This window comes from Vicia villosa, linkage group LG5 (genome assembly GCF_029867415.1).
Source record: "Vicia villosa cultivar HV-30 ecotype Madison, WI linkage group LG5, Vvil1.0, whole genome shotgun sequence".
In the NCBI taxonomy this organism is placed as follows: Eukaryota; Viridiplantae; Streptophyta; class Magnoliopsida; order Fabales; family Fabaceae; genus Vicia; species Vicia villosa.
In genome coordinates this window covers 83,878,660-83,902,277 of record NC_081184.1, presented here as the reverse complement: position 1 = coordinate 83,902,277, position 23,618 = coordinate 83,878,660, and the positions used below count along the sequence as shown (strand labels likewise).

Below are 23,618 nucleotides of genomic sequence, written 5' to 3'. Positions count from 1 at the left end.
AACATAACCTTGTTTTTTATGATACAAAAGTACTACTTAGAAAACAAACATTAGATAGTATTCAATCCCCAAGATATTGGTGAGAATTGAAATGTTGCTTATTATAGAAAAATAAATAGATAATCTGACAGCAATATTTCTTTTTCTCTCATGAAGTTGACATTCTTCATACTTCATTTTCACCATCAAAACCAACATTGAATTTATGAAAGGAAAAACAAGAACATGTACAATACAACAAGGTTCAAATTGGAAATTAAAAATAGTAATTTTTTAATTTAAAATAAAACAAGAAAACAAAAAAAAAAAACAACAAAGAAAATTGAAAACCTTGAACCTGGTAGACCAGCTGTGACTGTCGGCGAAAAACCAAGCACACCCATAAGCCCTCCTCTTCCTCTTCTTCTTCTTCTCTCTCTAAAAACTCCTCATTTAATTCAAGAGAGAGAAAGTGTGTATGTTTTTGTGTTGTGTCTTGCTTTGTTCTCAGCATTCATTTGCAATAAAGATTGAAACTTTCAATCTTCTTTATTGGGATTCTTCACAGAAATCATCAAGGGTTGCTGTTATTGTTGCTCATTGTTGAATGAAACCATATAATCAGAGTTAGAGAAATTCTCATAGAAGCAATGTAGAAGAAGCTTGTTTCAGCAATTTGATGTGGAAAGTTAGGAATTTGAGAAGTGGGAAATGGTGTGAGATTGGTTGCTAAAGTTGGGTTTTGTTTGTTTGGAGATTAGAAGAATGGAATCTAAGATGGATCAGTATGAGATCATGGAACAGATCGGCCGTGGAGCTTTTGGTGCTGCTATTCTTGTTAATCACAAGGCTGAGAAAAAGAAGTAATAGTCATCAACATGTTTTGGGTTGAAATTTCATTGATGGGTTTATGTTATTGTGTTTATGTGGAATTTGATGATTTAAGGTTTTTTTCTTTCATGGGTTGTTTGTAGATATGTGTTGAAGAAAATCAGGCTTGCTAGGCAGACTGAAAGATGTAGAAGATCTGCTCATCAAGAGGTGACTTTTTCCTTTTTTTCCTTTTTTTGGTGAATCACTTTTTGTTGATTTGATTCATATATTTGGAATCTGCTTTTGTTTGTTTTGGATGAGATTTAACTGTTGTTGATTGTTGGGAATTCTAGATGGCTCTTATTGCGAGAATCAAGCACCCTTACATTGTCGAATTCAAGGAGGCTTGGGTTGAGAAGGTGAGTGACCCTAATATTTTGTATGATTTGACTATCATATTCTTATTATTCTTTCAACTATTTGTTGATAGGTAAACAATTTCATTTTATGTGATCTAAACTGATAAGGAGTGGACTATGATCATGGTTTTGAATCGGGTTTGCACAATCCTTGATATTGTGAAGAATCGCTGTTAAATGCAGCCTCAATTGAGGTGGAGGAGACATTAAAAATGGTTGAAGAGTCCCGCGTTGAAAAGGATATGGTCTCAATATGTGTTTATAATGGGGGCAATTCTCACCTTACAAGCCGGTTTTGTAGGATGAGTTAGTCCTAACCCAAATTTTAATATAATATCAGAGCCTATCCAAGATTCATTATCCAGCCACCTATCATTTATATCCAAGTTTCAGATGTCTAGTTCTGGACGTGAGGCGTGTTAAAGAGTCCCACATTGTAGGATGAATTAGGCCTAACCTAGAATCTAATAGAAACCTTGATGTCATCGCAGAAATTGTGCTATCGTAGAGTGTTTTCTTATCAGCTAAGTAAATTCTACTTGTATTGTAGGGTTGCTATGTCTGCATTGTCACTGGATACTGTGAAGGTGGAGACATGTAAGTCTAAACCTATGAATTTGCAGTTTAATGTAAAAAGTTCATAAATTGTGTATGCCAAATTTCTCAAACTTTGTTATACTTGTTTTCCTCAAACTATTAAATTTACTTGTTTTCTCGTCAAATTTGTAACAGGGCTGAACTAATGAAAAAATTGAACGGCGCTTACTTTCCCGAGGAGGTATTCTTGTTTTCCAAAATCTCGAGTTAATGTTTTAATGTATGTAATCTCATGATGCAAGTTGTTGAAATTGTTCAGAAACTCTGCAAATGGTTCACTCAATTACTTTTGGCAGTGGAATACCTTCATTCAAATTATGTTTTGCATCGCGACCTAAAGGTATACTTACATGAAGCAAAATATATCGCCTGCATTTCTTGTAATCGATTCGAAATATATTTGGTCTGATTTGTTGACTCCGCTGACAGTGTTCCAACATCTTTCTCACCAAGGATCATGATATCCGCCTCGGTTAGTTCATCTTCCAATTTTTATAATGTCGGACTTAGATACTTAAGTTTTCAACTTTTCATCCTAAGTTTGTCTGTGTTTTTCTGGCATGTAGGAGATTTCGGGCTTGCTAAGACACTAAAAGCAGATGATTTGGCTTCTTCGGTATGTATGAAATACGGAACTTGTTTCTTTCTTCTTTAAAATCAAACTATTTCCATAACCTCAAGCGATGCAGGTGGTAGGAACTCCAAATTACATGTGTCCAGAACTTCTCGCAGATATTCCGTACGGATTCAAATCTGATATTTGGTCATTAGGTATGGATTCTATAAGCAAGCATCTGATAATCTTGCAGATTTGGTTTTTGGCGCATCTGAAATGAAATTTTGTTGTTCAGGCTGCTGTGTGTATGAGATGGCTGCTCATCGCCCTGCCTTTAAAGCTTTTGTAAGTTTCTTACGACATTTTTACTTTATCGGGGATGTATGCAAGTCATGTGATTTTCTACACTGTTTCATAGATTTTTATGTACGTTAAGATATCTCACAATATATTATTTCTTATGCGTGTTTAACAATGCGTCGTAAATTATGGTTCAGGATATGGCAGGATTAATAAGCAAGATAAACCGTTCCTCTATTGGTCCGTTGCCTCCGTGTTATTCCCCTTCATTGTAAGTATTTATCTACTTTCTGCTATGATCAATACTTTTTCATTATTTTCTTATTGTTGAATACTCTACCTACAGGAAAATACTAATAAAAGGCATGTTGAGAAAAAGCCCCGAGCATCGACCAACGGTAAGCATCACTCGAGAACAACATTTCCTTTTCAAATTTGAAAATGATTTACCATCCTTGTTTTTTCCTCTAAACTAGCTCACTATATTTTCTCACAACAGGCATCTGAGGTGTTGAAGCATCCTTATTTGCAACCTTATGTTGATCAATATCGTCCGTCTTTCGCTCCTCTAACAGCCTTTTCTCCTGAAAAACCAATTTCTTCCGTCAATGATACCAAAAAACATATGGCCGAAAGTCAGAACAGTACCAGTTCAAGTAGTGACAAAGATAGTTTAATGTCAATTGAGAGAAACATGGCAACGACAATGGCGACAACGCCAACGAGTGATAGCAAAGCCACTGAGATAGATGTTGCATTAATCAATGATGATGGCTCAGAGCAAGAGGCGATAAAATCATCTCACAGCGAACAGTGTTCTAATGTTGAATCTAAACAGCCAAAAACAATCAGAAATATAATGATGGCATTGAAGGAAGGGAGAGGTAGGGACGCAACTTCTCCGATGAGGGGAAGTCGTATAAAGGCCGTTGGAGTATCGACGCAGAAAGTAAATACAGAAGTATTGTCTAAATTGCCTAAACCTACTATCATTTCTCCTGGTTTGAAGGCTAATGTAGAGTCACCGGGTGTTCCACTTGTAAAGGCAACCCCTGATTCCGCAAAACGAATACAAGGATCGTATCATTCAAAGCTCCAGGTACATTATCTTTTGAAATCGGTTTTAATTGGTATGCGTTGTCACAGTTAGTTATTTTTTAAGGTTTCCACTTAACATTAAAATTTATTTCTATGTATTGGTAGTTACTAATGACAGAGCCGTCACCGAAAGTTAAACCGAAACTTGATACGACTCCACTATCTGGTTTTATAAAACAAGTTGAAGGAGATGGAGTTCCTCCGAGGCCAAGGCAAAGAACTCCCCCAAGCTTACTTCGACGACCTTCTTTTGCGGGACGAATGAGGCTGGCAGGGGTTGATAATCCAAATGCAGTGAACGATAGCGGGAAGCCAGGTCCAAGTAATTCAGGCCAGGAATCCGAGATGAGCCAATGCCATATGTTCAACGGTGTTCCACGGATTTCTAGACAGATTACTAGAGAACCTCAGAAGGCTTTTGAAAGAAGTTCTAAAGGATTGCAAGCAGACAGTAGTAATTCTGCCTCGTCATCGGTTTCAATTCAAGGGTGTGAACTTGCTGACGATGCAACAACTTTTATTGACATGCGAGAACATATACTTCCCGATCATAACAATGCAACAAACATTGAATCACGTCCAGACAGCAGCCAGTCGACAACGTGTTCGCATTGTAAGATGGCTGAAGAAATGTCCGAGGATTCCAATGAAGCCACCCTGAATTTTCAGAATACTATTAGTAGTAATGAAAAAATGAGATCCAATTTAACTCTTGATGATCTCCCTGTTGAAAATTCTAAGAAAATGTTTGCTTCGGAAGATAGTCTTCTGAAAAATCAGACAGCTGTATCTACTGCTTCCGTGTGTGGTAATAGATCTGTTGACACATCTACTGAAGCGGCAGAAGAAATCGAAGAACTTCGAGATATTTCTAAGGAAATGGCTTTAACCAATTCTCTCAAAAATACACCCTTTATCTCTGGAGAAAAATCTGTTTGTGAAGAATTTGGTTCGGTAAACAATCTCAATAATAGACCTGAAACTGTCACTGGCGATGATAAATTCACTGTGAAGGATCGATTGTCATTGGTCACTGAAACAGCTCCTGTAATTACGGCTTCTAAAATATCAAGCCAAAAAATTTTGCAAGAAAAAGGAACTGTCATCCAGAATCCAGCCCAAGAAAGGCCAGATACTAGTCATCTTCCTGCAGCGTTTGACGATATCATCCATGTTATTCGCCATAGTAGTTACCGTGTTGGGAGTGATCAACCGGTAAAAGAATCAGTGGAAATGGGAGTTCAGAATGTCGACGTTGGCAAGTTCATCAATGCTATGAGAGATGACATAGAAATGAGAAACGTAACCTCTCCCATGACTCTTAAATCTTCAACTTCCTCTGAATCTGCTACCTTGAAATCAAACATTTCCGATCAGTTTGAAATGAGAAATGCAAGCACAAGTTTCTCCGACGCCGAGAGCTTGAAATCGAGTGTCTCCGATCAACCTAGCCTCAAGGAACAAGAAGTGAACAATACTGTTTCTTTAGTTTCAGAATCCGATTCAGCTGAGCATAGTAAATGCAACACTCCTACAACCACCGAAGACAAACCAGAAGGCAAACCACTAGCGAAGGAAATACTTGACGTGAAATCTTTTCAGCAGAGAGCAGAAGCACTCGAAGAGCTCTTGGAATTGTCTGCAGACTTGTTGCAGCAGAACAGATTGGAGGAACTTCAAGTTGTTCTAAAGCCATTCGGCAAAGACAAGGTCTCGCCAAGGGAGACAGCGATATGGTTAGCCAGGAGTCTTAAGGGAATGATGTCGGACGAAAACGGAAGACGTTCGTCATGAGGTATCTTAATTCTTACCTGATGAGTTTGTTTTGTAATTGAATGCTTAAAATTTGGTTTTATAGTTTTCATAGCTATTCAAGCACCACTTGAATTTTGAAGAGAAAAATGTTATTTTGGTTTTGTTGCTGGTTCTTGAATATTGTAATTCTTTCAGTACTTTTATGATGCTGTAAATAGTGATCATACGAATTAATAATATCAACTTTATGATTAATTGTATGGACATTATGTGCCTTTGAATAGTTGAATATTTAGAGGAAACATCTAAACTAGTCCTCATGAAAATATACAGAAACTTATATATTTTCTGAAAAATCATTTAAGTATTTATTTGGTCCTTAAAAAATCTCAAATGCTGGTCATATTATTACTTTTGGGGATAGTTTGTAGTGACATATCAGAAACTATTTTGATCAATATTTTAAATTCCTAAGGATCAAGTTAGTATTCTTAATATTAGGAAGTTATTTGTGTGTTTTAGTGAATATCAATTTTAATCGTATAGCGTGTATACATTAAAATGGTTGGAAGGTATAGTTGAAAAATGGAAGGAATAGTTAACTTTTGGTAAGAAATAAGCATGAGTAAGAGTTGGGGTGGACCCCCAAGGAGCCTTAATCGACATCTTTCTCCTCTCTGGTCTCTACACTTCACGTATAATTTATTTTCTATTCTATTTTCGAGTGTCTATTTGCGTCATATATGACTCACATTCATGCTAGATATGGTTCAGTTTGTTTCAGCTTTAAAAAAATAGATTTTTTCTTTGTATTTTTGAAAATAGATTTTCTAAAACTGTTTTTTAAAATATTAGAAGTTTTTTTATATTCGTTTTTTCTAAAATGAAACACTAATGTTGACATCTTATAACATAAACATACATAATTGAAGACCAAAATTTTGTCAAAATCATAATTTTTTCAAAAAGTCGTTTTTTAAAAATGATTTTTATGAAAATCTATTTGAAATAGCTTCAAAATTAAGTGATTTTTTAAAATTTTGATATCCAAAATTTTTTCCCCATAAATAGATGAAATACCTAAAATCACATTTTAAGAATAACTATTCAAACAAAATTTTCATTTGAAGCTTTTATAAAAAGTTTCTTTGTAAAAAATTTTTCACAAAATTTGATAACACTATAAAAATCATTTTTAAAAAAAGCCAAAACAAACGGGCCCATTATTATTATTGGTATTCGTACCATATTGATTACCTATATTGTCGTAGTAAGCGTACAATTAAGCGCTATCTTGGAGGCGTTGTGATTTGTTATATGCCCTGTACAGTTTTTGGACAGTGCTGCAAAACTTTTTAAATGGAGCGACTTAGTTCGCGTGTCGACTTGATAATTTCTTCTTTGGCATATTTTCAAAATTTTAAAACAACAATTTTAAAACATTTTGAACTGGCATGGTCATGACTACTAAAGAAATTGATATTTCTGCTCTTGTCTCTGACAAACCGTTCAAGTATGATGAAAGTCATTTCAAACGTTTGGCAAAATGATTGTTGTTAACCTTAAAAAGGGTTGTCAATGTTTTTATCAATGATATTGTTGTTGTTTCTTTTGAATCAAACGAACAAACTAATAGTAAGAAATATGTGAATTCAGACGGAGCAATTAACTTTAATGAATCTGAATCTGTTGCATAGATTAAAGAAAATGATTTACAATTAAGAAAAGAAATCTCCTTACGGAAAGAGCATGACTATCCCTTCAAAAATTATATTCTAAATGGACACATAGATGATCTGTATAATTATTATATTAACTACGATACTTCAAAACAAATTTGAGAAGCTTTAAAAAAGAAGTATGACATCGAAGATGTTGGAACAAAGAAGTATGTTGTTAGTCACTACTTGAAGTATCAAATGGTAGAGGAAAGATCCGTGGAGGATCAATGTCACTGATTTCAAAAGATTGCTTACGAGATCATCACTGAAGGTATGCCTTTAGATGAAAAATTTAAACTACTGTTGTTATTGACAAACTGCCTCCATGGTTGGAAAGTATTCAAAAAATTGCTCGCCTCAAAACAATTTTTTTTTCAATCGAGAGTTTAATTACTCGCCTCCGAATAGAAAAATAAACTTAGAGACAAGATTAGAAAGATGAAGTCTGGGCTGTTTTAAACAATAAAAAGAAATTAAGTGTGGTTCTGAAGTCATTTGAAAAACCATTAAAGAATTAGAACTACTGTGTTGTAAATTGAACTAAGAATGAGAATCGTTCAAGGGTCCTAATTGTTCAAATTGCTAGAAAACAATCACCACCTAAAAGAAATGACATTGGTATTTTCTCTTGCTTCAATTGTGGAAAATCATGTCATATGGCTAAAAAATGTAATGCACGTGTTAATTTGACTGAAGAGTAATTTATTGCTATGACCACTTAAATCAACATGGTTGGCAGATCTGATGATTGAGAGATAAATACATACTCCTCTCGTCATGTCTATTATGAACATGCAATGTTCAAAACATACATAAATGCTGAACATAAAAAACTGTTATTAGGAAGTGCTCCCACTATTAATGTTGTAGGTATTGGAGACATATAGTTGAAGTTCATCAATGGAAAGACTCTAATCTTTAAGGATGTCATGCATACTCATGAGATTAGAAATAATCATGTTCTTGGGTTTCTTCTGAATAAAATATGGTCTAGTTAGACTTTTGAGGAAGATTTGTACACTATCACTATAAATGATATTTTTGTTGAAAAAAGATACATCACTGATGACATGTTTAAGTTGAATGTTAAAGTGAATAAAATGTAGATATTCTATTTACTTTGTTTGATTTTAATATTTGATATGCTAGACTATTTCATGTTAATAAGCACATTATTTTTAATTTAAGTAATTAGCTTTAATCCAATGTTAAATGTATTGATTTAGAAAAATGTGATTTTGCAGATAAAATAAGATAACTAAGACTTAACAAAAATCAATATTAAAAGAATTCAAACCTTTAGATTTAATACATTATGACATATGTGAGCTTGATAGAACTTTAATAAAAAATAATAAATATTATTTCATCATTTTTATTGAGGTTTGCTCAGATTATACAATTGCATATCTAATGAAGAATAAAAGTGAAACACTTGAAATACTTAAGAATTTTGTGAATAAAATTAAAAATTAATTTAGTACGAAAATTAAGATGTTTTGTAGTAATAGAGGAACAATATAATTCTAGTTTATTTAATGAATTTTATAAACATAAAATTATACATGAAATTACAGAAATATATTCTCATAGAATGAATGATAAAATGGAAAGAAAGAATAAAACTCTTAATGAATTAGTCATTGCTCTTGTGTTGAATTTTGGTGCTGCATTTCATTCACCAGAGAATATTTTATTGTCTGTTTATTATATTCTGAATAGAGTTTTCAAATCAAATGGAAAGGACCCTACTTTTAGTTATAGAAATTAACATAACTTTTGTCCTTGACATATTGGCCGCATGTCATGGCCTTAAAAGTCAATAGTTTCCACTCTTCCACCAAGTTTTCACACATGCAAATTTTTCCTTCAAAGAAGCATCAAAGCTACTACACACTTTGGTCACAGTTATAACTAAAAATTCATTTTTTCATTTTAACAGAATACCTAACAGAAAGTTAGTTAAGTAGTTTCTAACTGCCATAGTCCAAGCAACTGTCATAAACATAACACTCCTCTTCTTATAAAAACAATTCACATCATCTTCATCTTGAGTGAGTTGTATAATCTCAAAACAACTTCTTTCAATTCTGTTACATTCTCTTACTACATTCAAACCAAAAAATTTCCACCATGAAAAACAACAAAGAAGCCTCTCTTTACACCATTCATCTTCACGATTCATCTCTAAATCAAGCCTACGAAACAGCAACTGCATTCTTCGCGATTCTTGGCGAATGGATGATCTTGATCCTCGCATGTTCGATTGCGTTATTCTCCATTCCTCTAACTCCTTCTTTCACACTCCATTCAACAGCTTCAACTGTCCTCAATGTCACCAATGAAAAAACCTTCACAGCTAACTTGGGTTTCAAGTTTCTTGCCGAAGACTCCAACACCATTGGAAGCATTATTCGCTACGACTCTCTTGATCTCTCGCTCTTTCATCATCAAGAAAAGCTCTCGGTTTTCTCTCTTCCGCGTTCTTTTTACCACGAACCCGCCTTAGGTTCAACTCAAGAAGCAAAGTTCAGTAACCTGTCTATCATGATCGATGAATGGAACATCGCGAATGATGATCGCAGCAACGGTATATCTTGCGGATTTGTGTATCTGGATTTGTTTTTCAGTGCTAATGCGCGATACGAGCAACCAATATGGCCGGTTGTGAAAGACAAGCTTGAAGGTCATTGCGGAGAACTGAAAGTTGAAATGTGTGCTTCTGGTTCGAACACGGTGGTTAACTCGATTCACGCGTCGTGCGATGTTTACAGCGATTTGGTGACTAAGGTCAGAATCGCGTTGTTCGGAATGTTGATCTTTCTTCTGGTAACTGCTGTGGCTGTTCCACTTGTTGTTGAGTATTTTCTTGAATCTTAGGTTTCATTTTTCTTCTTCTAGGAATTGTAAATTTTGCTTCTTTCATATTCTGTCATGGATTTCATTTCCATGTGTTAGATGTATTGTAGAGTTTCAATTTTTTTTGAGTCATGAAAGTGTGTGTAATAGAGATAGCAATAGTGATAACATGTAACATTTAGAGGGTTGAAAGTGTTGCATGTGTTTGTTCAAAATGGGACAATGCAACTTTCTTGCATGTTTCAGTATAATTCTAGAGAAGCTGCTATATTGATTTTGTAAACTTCATATGAATGCTCACCATATAGATGTTATTTTTCTATTGATTTTGTGAAATATAAAACATAGATTGTTTTTTGAAATAATGATTATGTGAAGGACTAATCATTGAAAGAAAGAATAAGAGTAAACACATGATCAAGGTGCTAGATGACATCTTTACCATATTTATCTTGAGTTCAAATAAGCACTTAACATAAGTAGATTTGTATGTTCTTTCCAGTGTACAAATTGCTCAATCTTTTCAATAGCTTTCAACAAACATTAAAGATAAAATTGATCTCTTACATCTTATTACCATTTAAAAAAGATTAGAAGTCATTGTTCAAACTATATTTGGTCCAACAACTCCCACTTTTTTTATGATGAGAAACATAAGTATTTTAATGAATAAATCTGAGTGAATTCTTATCTACTAAAGGATCAACTTAAAAAAGTTGTCCCCATAAATCTTTACTTTTTAAGAGATAAGACATCACAAAGGATCAACTAAAGAACTCCACTAATGATTATGTCAAAAATAATTTAAAACTGTTTTTCTTTTAAGAGTCACTTAAAATTAACTAATAATTCTTTTATAAGTGGATACTTATTTTTTAAAATAAAACTGGATTTATCTTCGGATAATAATTTTGTAAATATGTTAGTTCATTGTGATCAATATCAATGAATTTACTATCTAAAATACCTTTATAAATATAACCTCTAATGAAATGATGTTTAGTTTCAGTGTGTATGATTTATATTACAAAATTGGATTTTTAGATAAGCAAATGACACAAGATAGATAGATGTTTTACTCCCTTTGATCAAGTAGTCCACACATTGATATTTCATTCATTTGATGTAGCTTATGGTTGGATCAAACTCCAACCATCTAATTAAAACTGATATATCCGCCCGGGTATATGATATATCCCCATGTATTCACTTTTGTAAGTTTGTTAGTTAGTTAGTTTTGAATATCTACAATATAATAAAGTTAACTACTTTGAAAAATACCGATTTGCCCCCTGCTTCTATGTTGTTCCACGTTGACAACTTATTTGCTATGCTTTCCAATATACTAAATTTTGTTATCTTTCTCTCTCTTTCACATATTCCACTTCATTTTTTCTCTCTTTTTCTCTCTCTTGCTTTTGACGATATCTCTTTCTCTAAGTTCTCATATTTTTTTCAAATCCCTAACCCTAAATCTTCTTATTTCTTCTCCTTCTACACGTTTGCTGATTATATCGGGATGTTGATTCTGAGCCGTTAATGGTTGTTGCTGAGGGTTACGGTCGTGAAAATTAATGATGATGTTGGTGACGCTGAAAGTCACAGCAAATTGGTGAGATCTTTCTTTGTTTTTCGTATTTTGAGTTCTATAATCTCTCTTCTTCTCTCAATATTTTCTGAAGGGTTTGTGTAAAAAATGAGGAAGATGGTGATGAAATAGGGTTTCATGAACGTTAGTGTTGTATCACGTTTACTGGATATGAACTGCGTTCTTTTTCTTTCTTCTCATTGTTTTTGGAAAATTTGTATAGATGAGGATGATGATGATGGAATTTTAGGGTTTTAGTTTTGTATTCTGCGGCTGGGTTTTACAGATGGTGAACAATAGTCTCCTCTTTGGGAACTGTGCGTTGAATCTTTTTATATGGACAAATTTAGGGTTTTCTGTTACTGTTAACAGGCCTGAGGAAATTCTGTATTGGGCTTTACTAATGTTTCATCCTGATCTTCTGTGAATCGTAATCCCCTGGTACTGAACCGTAACTGTAATGTTATTGTTGATTTACTGCAGTGAAAAAATGTGACTCAACTGTTAACTTATTCTTTTTCTCTTTACTGTGAACCAAAGTTTATTTGTGATTTGTAGTAAAGATTAGGCCCATGATTGTTCTGTGAAACTGTATGAGGCCTTTAACTCGCAAACATGATTTGAATCATTCCCCTTAAATTTTTTGATTCCTTCACATAAACCCTAAAGATGAATTATGAATCTTCTTGAGACTTCTTATTCATATTCATGTTTGTTCTAACATTACTTCACTTTCTCTTTTCATGTGATAATGAGCATTGGTGGCAAAAGGCAAGGCAAGGTCAATTTTGTGTAGTTCTGAGGCATTGGTAAGCGAAGCTTCTTTTGTGTAATTTGTAATGAATATTTGAATGTTTGGATGTAATGAATATTTGGTTGGTTGCTGATATTTGGCACACAGGGCAATAAAGAAAATGGATGACTACAAGGTATATGACTGCAGAACAGTATTTCGAGGCCTTTATTCTACTCCGTCTCTGTTAGTATTTCGATGTGTCTGAATCTTACCAGTATCGACTGTCATACCCCAATTTTTGACCCGCAATTGATGTGTGCATTCCCATTTCATATGAAAAATTCAAAAAATATATATATGCATATATACATCTTTGCGCATTTTGATTTGTTTACCATTTAATAGTATTTTCAAGCATTTCTACTAATCTTGTATGGTTTTATAATTTTTAATATTATGTCAATTTAATTGAATTTCTATTAAAATTTAAAATCAATTTTCTTTTATTATCATGTTATTTTGCCATTTTTATTTTGTTTAGGTGCAAATAATAAAGGTCCAAGACAAAGGATGATTCATTTGAAGGCCCATGTGCATATTTGTTAATTCAAGCCCATTTGAGCCATATCTTCTTCGGTAAAGCCAAATTGAGAGTGGGACCAGCCAAGAAGCAAATCATACACTTTTCAAGTTTCCAGCAAAAAAACCAATTGGACAAAACGTAAAGTTTGGGTCACGATTTTACCACCCTTCACAATATCCTCACTGCCTCTCACGCTTTCATCACCATATTACCAGCTCATCATTCTTCACGTTTGCTTCCCACGAGTTTCCCTTAATCCTCACTCAAATATCTATTCTACCCTCACTCAATCTCTCCTATAAATACAGAGGCATACACACAGAAAAAGAGGTGGAGAAAAATGCAGAGTTACTCTGCCAAATTAAAATTCAAACTCTCCTCCAAAATTCTGCACATTCATATTGCGTCTAAACCTTCAAGTTCAACCATCTGCAGCCTCATCTTTCATCACCATCATCATCTCCATATAACCTTACCAAATTCAATCCGCAAATTCCTTCTTCAAACTGACATCAATCATCTCCATTCATCAATCCATCTCCATACTACACACAAACCATTTCCTATACAGATTCATACATTCATCCTCAAATTCAAACCATTTCTTACTTTTCAAAAACCTGAACAAAAACTTCAACAAACTTCGCATCCTCGATTCAGTTTTACCAAATCATAACCGTGAATCATCGTCCTTCCTCAACACACCTTCACGCATCATCACCAATATCGCTGCACTTTCAAACGAACCGAGTCAGAGTGATACACACTCAACGATTTTCAACATTAACCGATTCAGAACTCAACGCTTCACAAGCTTCGCAATCAAACTCGCATCGCAACCGATTCCATCAGCAACACGTCACCTTCCGAACTAATCTGCAGCTCGCATTGCATCATCATCATCGCATACGATTCCGACTCAACGAAGCTTCAACTTCGAACTTCATCATCATCAACGCACATCTGATCCAAACGCTTCAACACAACAATGGATCCATGCTTCCCAAAACTGACACTGATACACTAGCTTTCAACGATTCAGAATCGAAACTAATGATTTTTGTTTATTGTTTGTTTGTTTTGTGTGTTTGTAGAACTGAAGAAAAGGAGAAGAGAGGAATTAGCCATGGCCATTTTTTGTTTGCGTGAAAGAAGAAAAAAAACTAAACAGAGCTTGCAATTGAAAGAAAAGAGAAATAAGAGGCTGGACCGAATTTGGTTGGAGGGAGGCGGACTCTCTCGAGTCAATTAGGGTTACATGGTGTTGGGCTCAGACAATTGCAAGCCCAAATCCGAGTTCCTCAACAGAAAATTATACCCCGTACCCCAACGTTTATCCCAATACCCCTACAATTTTAAAAAAATTCCAATTTTATCCTTTTTTTTACTTTTAACTTTTTTTTTTATTTTTTTTTATTTTTTCATTTTTACTGTTTGTACGGACGAAAGAGGGTTGGAGACTGTGACGTTGCCTAAACCGGATATCCCAAAATACAGATTTCCGGTTAGTAAAATCCAAAACCGGACAACCCAGGGGTGGGTGTTCCGGTTCGTTTTTTTCAATTTTGCGCAACCGGATATCCCAGGGGTGGGTGTTCCGGTTTGTTGTGTGTCTCAACCGGATATCCCCTTTGTGGGTATTCCGGTTCCTTTTTTTTTTTCGTTTTTTTTTAAATTTTTTTTAATTATATATTAAACTAAATTAATTTTATATATTTAGGTGTGGATCCTCCTTTGAAGAAATGCGATGTAACTCAAACATGTGTGGATACAACTGATGTTTTTGTAACTGGTCAAAAATTTGCTACAAGAGAAGAGGCGATAAGTTGGATTAAGGAGGTTGGAATAAGGAATAAAGTGACAGTTATAATAGCTCGTTCAGATATCAAAACAGGCAAGAGAGGAAGAAGTGATAAATTAGTATTTGGTTGTGATAGAGGTGGAAAATACAAAAAAACAGATAGCGAAACCCAAAGTGCTAGTAAGAGATGTGGTTGTCCTTTCAAAATTAGGTCAACACCGTCGAAAGATGGTTCTGGATGGAAGATCGATGTAAAATGTGGAGTACACAACCACGGCTTACCTGATAGATTTGAAGGTCATGCTTTCGTAAGTCGACTAAATACAGATGATAAACAACATATTGTTGATTTGACAAAACGTCATGTTCCACCAAGACACATATTATTGTCATTGCAAGAGCGTGACCCGGAGAATGTCACTCGGATCACGGAAATATACAAACATAAGAGTAAGATACAAAAAGACATAAGGGGTCCTAGAACAGAAATGCAACAATTGCTCAAGTTGGTTGATGAATCAGGTTATGTTTACTGGACTAGGAAAAAGGATGAGTCAGAAGTTGTGAGAGATATTTTCTGGGCACATCCAGAATCAGTGAAGTTGTTGAATATGTTTCCTATTATATTGATTATGGACTGCACATACAAGACAAACAAGTACAGGCAACCGTTGTTTGAAATAGTTGGTATGACATCAACTAAATTAACATTTGCTGTTGCATTTGCCTATATGGAATCTGAGCAGACAGAAACTTTTTGTTGGGTATTGGATAAGTTGAAACAGTTGTTTATCAAGCAGGATAATTGTCCTCAAGTAATCTTGACTGATAGAGATCTTGCTTTAATGAAAGCCATTGAAACAATATTTCCAAAGACAGCTAATTTGCTTTGCCGATTTCACATGAACAAAAACGTGAAATCAAAGTGTAAGGAACATGTTGGGGATGATATGCGAGAAACAGTGGAGAAAATGTGGTTTGAACTGATAAAGGCTAGTGATGAGATGGAGTACCATCAACGGTTGAAACAACTTGAGGATGCATGTGTTGACTCCAAAGGTTTTATTGATTATGTGAATGACACATGGCTGACACCGCACAGACATCGATTTGTCGAAGCATGGATCAATCAAGTGTTACATTTGGGCAACACCACAACAAATAGGTATGTTTATGTGATTTTATCGACATTGTTTCTTTATATTAATATTACAGATAATTAGTTGTTTTGTTTTATTTAAAGGGTGGAGTATGCGCATTGGAAACTTAAGCAAATGTTAGAGAATAGCTTAGGTGATTTATGAAAATGTTGGGAGGCTATGAATGACAATATCAAGATACAAGTGGGCAACATTAGAGCTTCATTTCAGAAGAGTTTTTATGAAGTTGAGCATGCACATAGCTGGGTTATCCGGCTGAGAATTTTTTTTGAAAAACTTACTTTTTAAATGAAATGTGAACCGGAACTGACGAGGCTGGGTTATCCGGTTTTGGCTCAAAAAGATTCCCTCTTCTCAAACGCTGTGTAACCGTGAAAATGAGTGAAAAAGTGAAAAATTTTGTAATTTTTACTATTTATACAGGGGTAAATTTGTCCTAATTTTTTTTGTAGGGGTATTGGGATAAACGTAGGGGTACAGGGTATAATTTTCTCCTCAACATGCACCCCTACGTGGATCTGCTTCTTTGGGCCAGCACTTTTCCTATATTTTGTATCCTCCATGGTGTTTTGTTTAGCATTTTAATTGTTATTTTTTGTAATATTTGTTTAGTTTTCTTCTAATTTTAAAAATACAAAAAAAAATATATTAGTATTAGTTCTTTTCATTATTTTATTTTCTATATTAAAATATCTAAAAAATAGTTTTAATTTTCTTTTTAATACTTGATGATCCATTTGGTGAGAGCTTGTGATGATTTTTCAATATATCTCTCTTCTCCTACTCCATTCTTTTTTTTTCTTTGAATCACAAGTTAGAGGCCTAATTTCTCTCTAATATCAATGGACTTAGGGCGCCGATAGGATGAGAATCCAAATCCGCAAAATTAAGTGATTGAAATTATGGATGAAAGGAGCTTTTAATGTGGTTCCATCTTTTGCTTCTTTTATTTTGATCGATGAAAGTCTTAATACCTTGAGAATTCTTATGGATTCTTGGTAAAGACTAGATCGCTCCCTATTTTTCTTTTTGTGCGGTATTGCTTTCGGAGAGTGATCTACATATCACATCTCTCGCATGCATTAGCACATAAAGTTTTGACCGGCCTCGTTGTAGGGTGATTTCTACATAAATCACTTGGCGATCTTCTTAACATAGCGCAATATTTCGTGTCCCGAATTAAAAAAGATCAAATATGGAAGAGAATTGTATGCGGTTGATTTAAGACTTATGGAAATTTATCGTGTAGTCGCTATGATTTTATCAAGCTTCTCATAAAGATCCATTGAATTTAAATCCGAGAACATCCTTCACTCACCATCGATCTTCATTACTAACTTTGATAACATACTTGACAAGTTTCAAGATGGTTATCTTTAACATCTAACAATTGACTTTAATTTCCGCAATTTATTATATTGCTCTTTATATTTGTCTTTATGCTTTACTTTATCATTTCATCACGTTTATATTTCCGCTATTTTTTCTTTGTCCATTTGGACACTATGTTTATGTTTCCGCTATTTTCTCTTTGTCCACTTGGACCATACTTTATTTTTATGCTAAAACACTAATAATCAACAAAAATCTAAAAAACGTTTAAGGCTTTCTTTCGGACTATTGGTTACTATCCCTAGCATTTTGGAGATTCGGACTTATGGACTTAGTGCCTCTGGACCCTTATTCTGCTATTACTCTGTGATTGTTCTGTCTGTTTGGCATTGGATTGTTGTCTGTTTGTGTATGCAGGTATTTCCTTGAAAGTCCTTGATGGTTAATTCCAAGGCATTGAGATAAGGATTTTACCCGAAAACAGCCGTTACTCTGCCCGATTTTCGGCAGAATTTTAATGTGCTTAATGCAAAGTGGTGCTAAAGACAATAAGTTCATCTGGATCCCCAAGTGGTAATGTGGTGGTTTGGTGTTAATAGTCCAAAGGATGGGAAATCTACCTTGACTCGTAATGTCAAGTGTTGGCTTCTTCTTCGGTTAGGCCGTTCTTTTCCTTTGCTTGTATTTTATGCACTAGGTTAGCCTCTTCATCTCCTCCCACTTCTTAGATTTTCAAAATATTCTCCCTTTTTCAAAAACCTTCTTATGTTTGTAAAATCTCTTTTAAAACCTTTCTTTAAAATATCTTTTGCCCTTAGTGGCTCTTTTTTTCAAAAAGTTTAGACACGACTAATTGTTGAAACGAGTGGCGATATCCCACGATTTTGAAATTGATTGATATAATGAGATCTTTTCCGCGTGAGAGAGCTAGTGGCATACTCGTTGATTTCTATCCGAGTTGGAGCCCTTCTTTCATTTGCGAAGCAAAGAACTCATTTGTTCTCATGCTCAAGATCAATGGCTGAGTATTTCTCTCCGACGACTATAAAGTGTTTATTCGTTTTTTAAAATGTTTTCCCTTTTAAGTGGAACTACATTAGCTCTGACTTCTCCATTGCACCGAGGAGGTATGTAGGCACAAAGCTTAATGTCTTGCCGAGCTTATTTTAAAAATAAAACAAACTCTTTTTTTTAGCACACACGACACAGATTTTCAAAAAGGTTCCTGTGGAATACCACAGATATGAGGGGTGCTTAAAACCTTCCCCTTGTATAATCAACACCCGTACCTAAGATCTCTTCTTTTTGTTTTAAAAACAAACTTTGGGTTTTACGTTCTTTTCCCTTTTCCTTTGGAAACAATAAAGCGCGGTGGCGATTTCAAACGAAATATTGAGTCGAGTCAATTCCATGGCTTCGATCTCAGAATTTCCCCGCTACATCGACGTGTTCAGTATTCATGGTTTGTTAGTGTTTCATATCTTATGTATGACGATACATGGTGCTTAAATCTGTGATACTCTTTTCTGAAATAGGATTGGTGGAACAAGAATCGATGTGCGCAACAAATCAAGGGTATGTCAATGAATATTCATATTGTGGTATTGTTTGATCTATCTCATGCTATTCATTTTAATCTTATATGTATGTTTTTTAATCTTCATTTTCTAAATATAAATTTTGCCACTGCACATGTTTGATTGCTTCAGCAGGGAAATCGTAATAGAACTATGGAGCCAATTCTCTCTTGAAATTCCATTTTATACTTGACATGATTTGACTTATTGTAGGCTCACACTCTCCAACATGAGGCCTTTTCAGTTGCCATTAAGAGATTAGATCCCGGCTTGCCGAAACCTAAGCTTCAGTTTGTCGGCAGCTGTAGAAATAAATCAAATGAAGATAGACTACAAATCTTAAAAGAGAAAGCAATTGAGCTGAATGTGAATGAACAAGTGGAATTCCACAAGAATGTAACATACATGTTTGTCCCATTGGCTTTTTTTCTTCCATATTTTAATGATCCTGAACACTTTCTCTTCAAAAAATGTTAAAACTTTTTATCTGTATGCATGATGTCAATGTTAGAGATATCTATGGACTGTTTTGAAACTGATGTGGTAACTTAATATATGTGAGTTTAGTTTGATGCAGGGCTTTGTTTCTGAATTTAGACACCAGTTATCTTGATGTATATGGCTGCTGAGATGATGTGACGGTGATTGAAATATAGAAAAGCTTGTTATTTATGGCTGACAAGTGGAAGGACGGGTGGTTTGTCGAGAATGGTCGGTGATCACGAATTTACGATGACTGGAACGGAGGCATGGGCATTTTCTTTTGCCACTCACACTGGTGGTGGTCGAGTTCTGCAGCCACTGTGGAGTTTCACTATTGTTCTATCATTCCCGTCGACGAATCCGGTAAGACAAGTATTCACACATTTTTCGAATTCCTCTTTTGTTCGATTCTCTATTACAAAATTGTTGTTGTGTTGATTATTTGTATTTCAGATTGTTATTCGATTTGTGATCATTTTTGCGGAGGATGGAATTAGAGGAAGAAGTGAAGAGGGAACTTGCAATCGAGAGAGAATTGCAGATTTCAACACAGAGGCCGCTGAATATTCAGGGACTAATGTTACAGTGGTCAAATTCAATGATGATGAACCTTGTTACTGTTGGCCATATTTATGCGTCGCAACCGCAATTGATTACTTGGAACTGAATATTCTGGCATGTTAATGTTGTACATGTTTTTCACATTTCAGTCGACTTGACCGAGATATGTTTGATTCATGTCATACAGCTGGAAAGTTAGAGAATAACAAAATAAGTTGGAGTGGGGATTCGACTCTGAAGGATGGAAAGCAAGTAAAAATAGATCTTTCCAAATGAATGTTTAATGCCGGAGATAATATGAAGTTTGGTTTTCCAATGGCTTTTACTGCATCTGTACTATCATGGACGATTCTGGAATATGAAGATCAAATATATGTTGTTGGACAGTTGGAACCACTTCAAGATTCGCTTAAGTGGATAACGGATTATCTCACCGCTTAAATGGATGCTGTTTGTTCTTATGAAATATTTCAATAACCAAATTCTAGTTTATTCTATTTAGAAATTTCCTTATATATCTCATGTTCTGTTGTTGGATTTGTGCAGGTGTGGGATGATTATCAAGGTAAAACTCATTGAGCTGGACGTGCCTCTGATATCTATATCTCTTCATTTGTGTTTATTATTCTTCCCATCCATACATTCTCCATGATTTTCAGTTCAATTTACTCTTTGATTTGTAGTCTAATTTGAATAACCTTTTATTGTGAATTTACTCTTTGACTTAAAGGCTAATTTGATTAATCTTTCATTGTGAATCCACTCTTTGATTTGAAGGCTAATTGATTAAAGGAAAGATGTTGCTTCTGCAGCTACTGCTACAACATTAGAGGAGGCCAATGCTACTGAATGCATAATAAGAAATTTAAGGTAATGATTTCCCTTTGATCAGTTTTTTTATAGTAGTCCATTTTCTGTTCAAGTTTTCAAAAATCATAGTACATTGTTTATTTACTCCATCTAATGATTATTTTGCATTGATGTTTAGGATCTATTTACAATTCGATTTGGCTGGATAAATTTTGCCGGACTACCATTCGATTTTGTGAGTACTCTTGCACTACTGCCTGTTTGTGTCTTTAAGGGTAAAAGATAACGGGAGTTATTAATGTTGTTTAATTTAAGGGAAAAAACAGATGGATAGAGAAAATTGATTTCTAGAAGCTAGAAATTGTAGCTTCATAAAATGGTTATTTAAGAATACCAAACATGTTGAAATCAGTTTTAAAGCTACTGATCTTCAGATAGTATCACTGCTTACAGAAACCGGCACAGATACTCCATCATCACTTTAGAAAATCCTGTCGAAGCGACAATCTCTTTGCACCCATAAGAGTCATATGAATGTGAATGTTTTAAATTTTTTAATCTCTTCTTTCCTGTTAAAATTGAATCTATTTGATTGAAGGGTATAGACAACCAAAATAGATTGTCTCCTGTGAAATATTCGTCTATTAAAATACTATACTCCTACTGTGAAAAATCATACTGTCTTAACATAATTTCTATCTATAAATTTGAAGGTGAAGAGAACTGGTGTAATGGGGGCATCATGATTTGAGGCGTGTATGTTTCGCTGGCGAAGGAGCTTCGCGTGGAGGACCAAGGTTGTGTCCGCAATGGTGTCAAGAGCTATTTCGGCTAATGCAGAGGAAGACAAAGGTCTCCACTGCAACAGTCTTGGCCCTATCTTTTTCTCCTTCTATTTCACTTTTATTTTATCTATTTTTGTGTGGTGTGGTTCTCTATTTTCATAGGTTCTAAGTGTTGTTGTTACGTTGCTTATGGTGAGGTATAGTTATGAGAAAAGTGAAGGTTTGAATGATGGTGATGTTGAAGATTGAGTTATGGTTTTGGTAGTTCTGTTTGTTGAATAATTTATGTTTGTTGGAAGTTTGAGATGAAGTTATGGGAGGGGAGTTTGTTTGGAAGAGAATGGTTATATGGTGATGTTGTATTATGGTTTGAGCAGAACTTTAGTAGATTCTAAAATACTCATGAATATGTAGTCTTAAGGAATATAGTTTTCATTATCGATTTATAATTATTATTTTAAGTAAGATTTTAGTTCAGAAAGATCAATCTTATAAATGTTATTCTTTCTCTTACCAGTAAAGAGAATTGATTCGTCTTTCTGACTAACAGCCTTGCAGACTTTTGATTAAAGACTATATTATAACCATTATCACTTAATTGACTAATAGATAACAAATTATGAGTTAATCCTTCAACTAGTAAAACATTAGTTATAGAAGGAGAGTTACCATTACCAATAGTTCCTGATCCAATGATCTTTCCCTCTTGGTTCCCTCCAAATCTAACGTCTATGCCAGATTTAAGTTCCAAGATTTGGAACATAGACCTTCTTCCCGTCATGTGACGCGAGCATCCAGAGTCCAGGTACCATGACTAGTGTTTTTATTTCACTGCCAAGGGCATCTACAACATAGATCATTTTCTCCTTAGGTACCCATATCTTTTTGGGTCCTTTGATGTTAGTGTGCCTGAAGCTTTGTTTTAGCTTAGGTCTAGCACAAAAATTTTCAGAGTAGGATGTATATTTGATATCATGAGTGTGACCATAGTTATAATGTGTGTGCAGAGGTTTATATTTTATTTCCATATCATCAACCGGTTTAGGTAGATATGGTTCCTTACCCTTAGGTGTTTTATAACTAATTCCAATTCGATTGCTTCTACTTTACACCATAAATCATAGAGGCTATTTTGCTTCTGTTTATACTTTTAATAAGAAATTTTTGAAAACTATCATCATACTCTTTCAAAATATCAGATTTTAAAGTACTGACTGACTTAAGGGTTTTTCGCGTTTCCATTTCCTCTGAGAGTTGTATATTGTCATCTTTAAGTTCAGTATTTTCTTGTTTAAGTTTCTTTGTTTCAGCTAGTAGGTCAATCTTTAGCCTTTTAAATCTTGCTCTTAATCTATTGTGTCTTTCTAGAAGTTCTGATAAGCTTTCTTCAAGCTCTTTTCTAGTGAGTTCAAAAACTACCTCATTTGTTTCAGCTTCTGAATCTGAGTCATTTTCTGTGGTGGCCATGAATGCTATGTTGTAGAGCTGTCAATATGGGCTACCCGGCCCATATGGGCTTCGGGCTTTTTAGGGCCGGGTCCAAAAAACCCATTTTTAAATGGGCTCTAATATTACTACCCAGGCCCGGCCCTGTCTGGGTTGCGGGATACCCGACCCTAAATGGGCTTCGGCCCTAAACGGGCCCATTTCTATAAAAAATTAAAATTTTCCCCTTATTTTTGTAAGTAACCATATAATTGCATGCAAGAATATATATATATATATATATATATATATATATATATATATATATATATATATATATATATATTAAATTTTATATCCAAAATTATAATTTCTAAATAATCCATATCAGTTAATAATTAAAATGTAAAACAACACATTAACTTAATTTAAACTATCCAAAATACATCACAAATTATCTAATGTAGCACAAATAATTTAATAACTTGTTCCAACAAATTTTAAGTTATAAATATTCATGACAATTATAATTTTATGATAATTATAACAAGAAAATGTTATAAATTTTTATAATAATTATAATTAGGAAAGGGTAAATTTTAATTATATTAAAAATATTTAATTTTTTCGGGCCAGTGGGCTACCCATGGCCCATACGGGCCGGCCCATATTTTTTAGGG

The 23,618-nt window shown here is 34.4% G+C and overlaps 2 protein-coding genes across 2 annotated transcripts; both read left to right on the top strand.

Annotated features, from left to right (window-relative positions):
- Window positions 1-232: 232 nt before the first annotated feature.
- LOC131601791 (serine/threonine-protein kinase Nek5-like) lies at window positions 233-5,838 on the top strand. Its single transcript, XM_058873685.1, has 14 exons — window positions 233-842; window positions 954-1,020; window positions 1,146-1,211; window positions 1,762-1,808; window positions 1,944-1,989; window positions 2,068-2,148; window positions 2,238-2,280; window positions 2,375-2,424; window positions 2,498-2,579; window positions 2,660-2,709; window positions 2,862-2,935; window positions 3,011-3,062; window positions 3,164-3,763; window positions 3,868-5,838. The coding sequence occupies exons 1-14, from the start codon at window positions 745-747 to the stop codon at window positions 5,554-5,556; spliced, it is 3,045 nt and encodes a 1,014-aa protein (XP_058729668.1). The 5' UTR covers window positions 233-744; the 3' UTR covers window positions 5,557-5,838.
- A 7,216-nt stretch (window positions 5,839-13,054) lies between these two features.
- LOC131606799 (protein FAR1-RELATED SEQUENCE 5-like) lies at window positions 13,055-16,526 on the top strand. The gene is made up of 3 exons (XM_058878924.1): window positions 13,055-14,508; window positions 14,725-15,970; window positions 16,049-16,526. The coding sequence occupies exons 2-3, from the start codon at window positions 15,294-15,296 to the stop codon at window positions 16,107-16,109; spliced, it is 738 nt and encodes a 245-aa protein (XP_058734907.1). The 5' UTR covers window positions 13,055-14,508; window positions 14,725-15,293; the 3' UTR covers window positions 16,110-16,526.
- The last annotated feature ends 7,092 nt before the right edge of the window (window positions 16,527-23,618 follow it).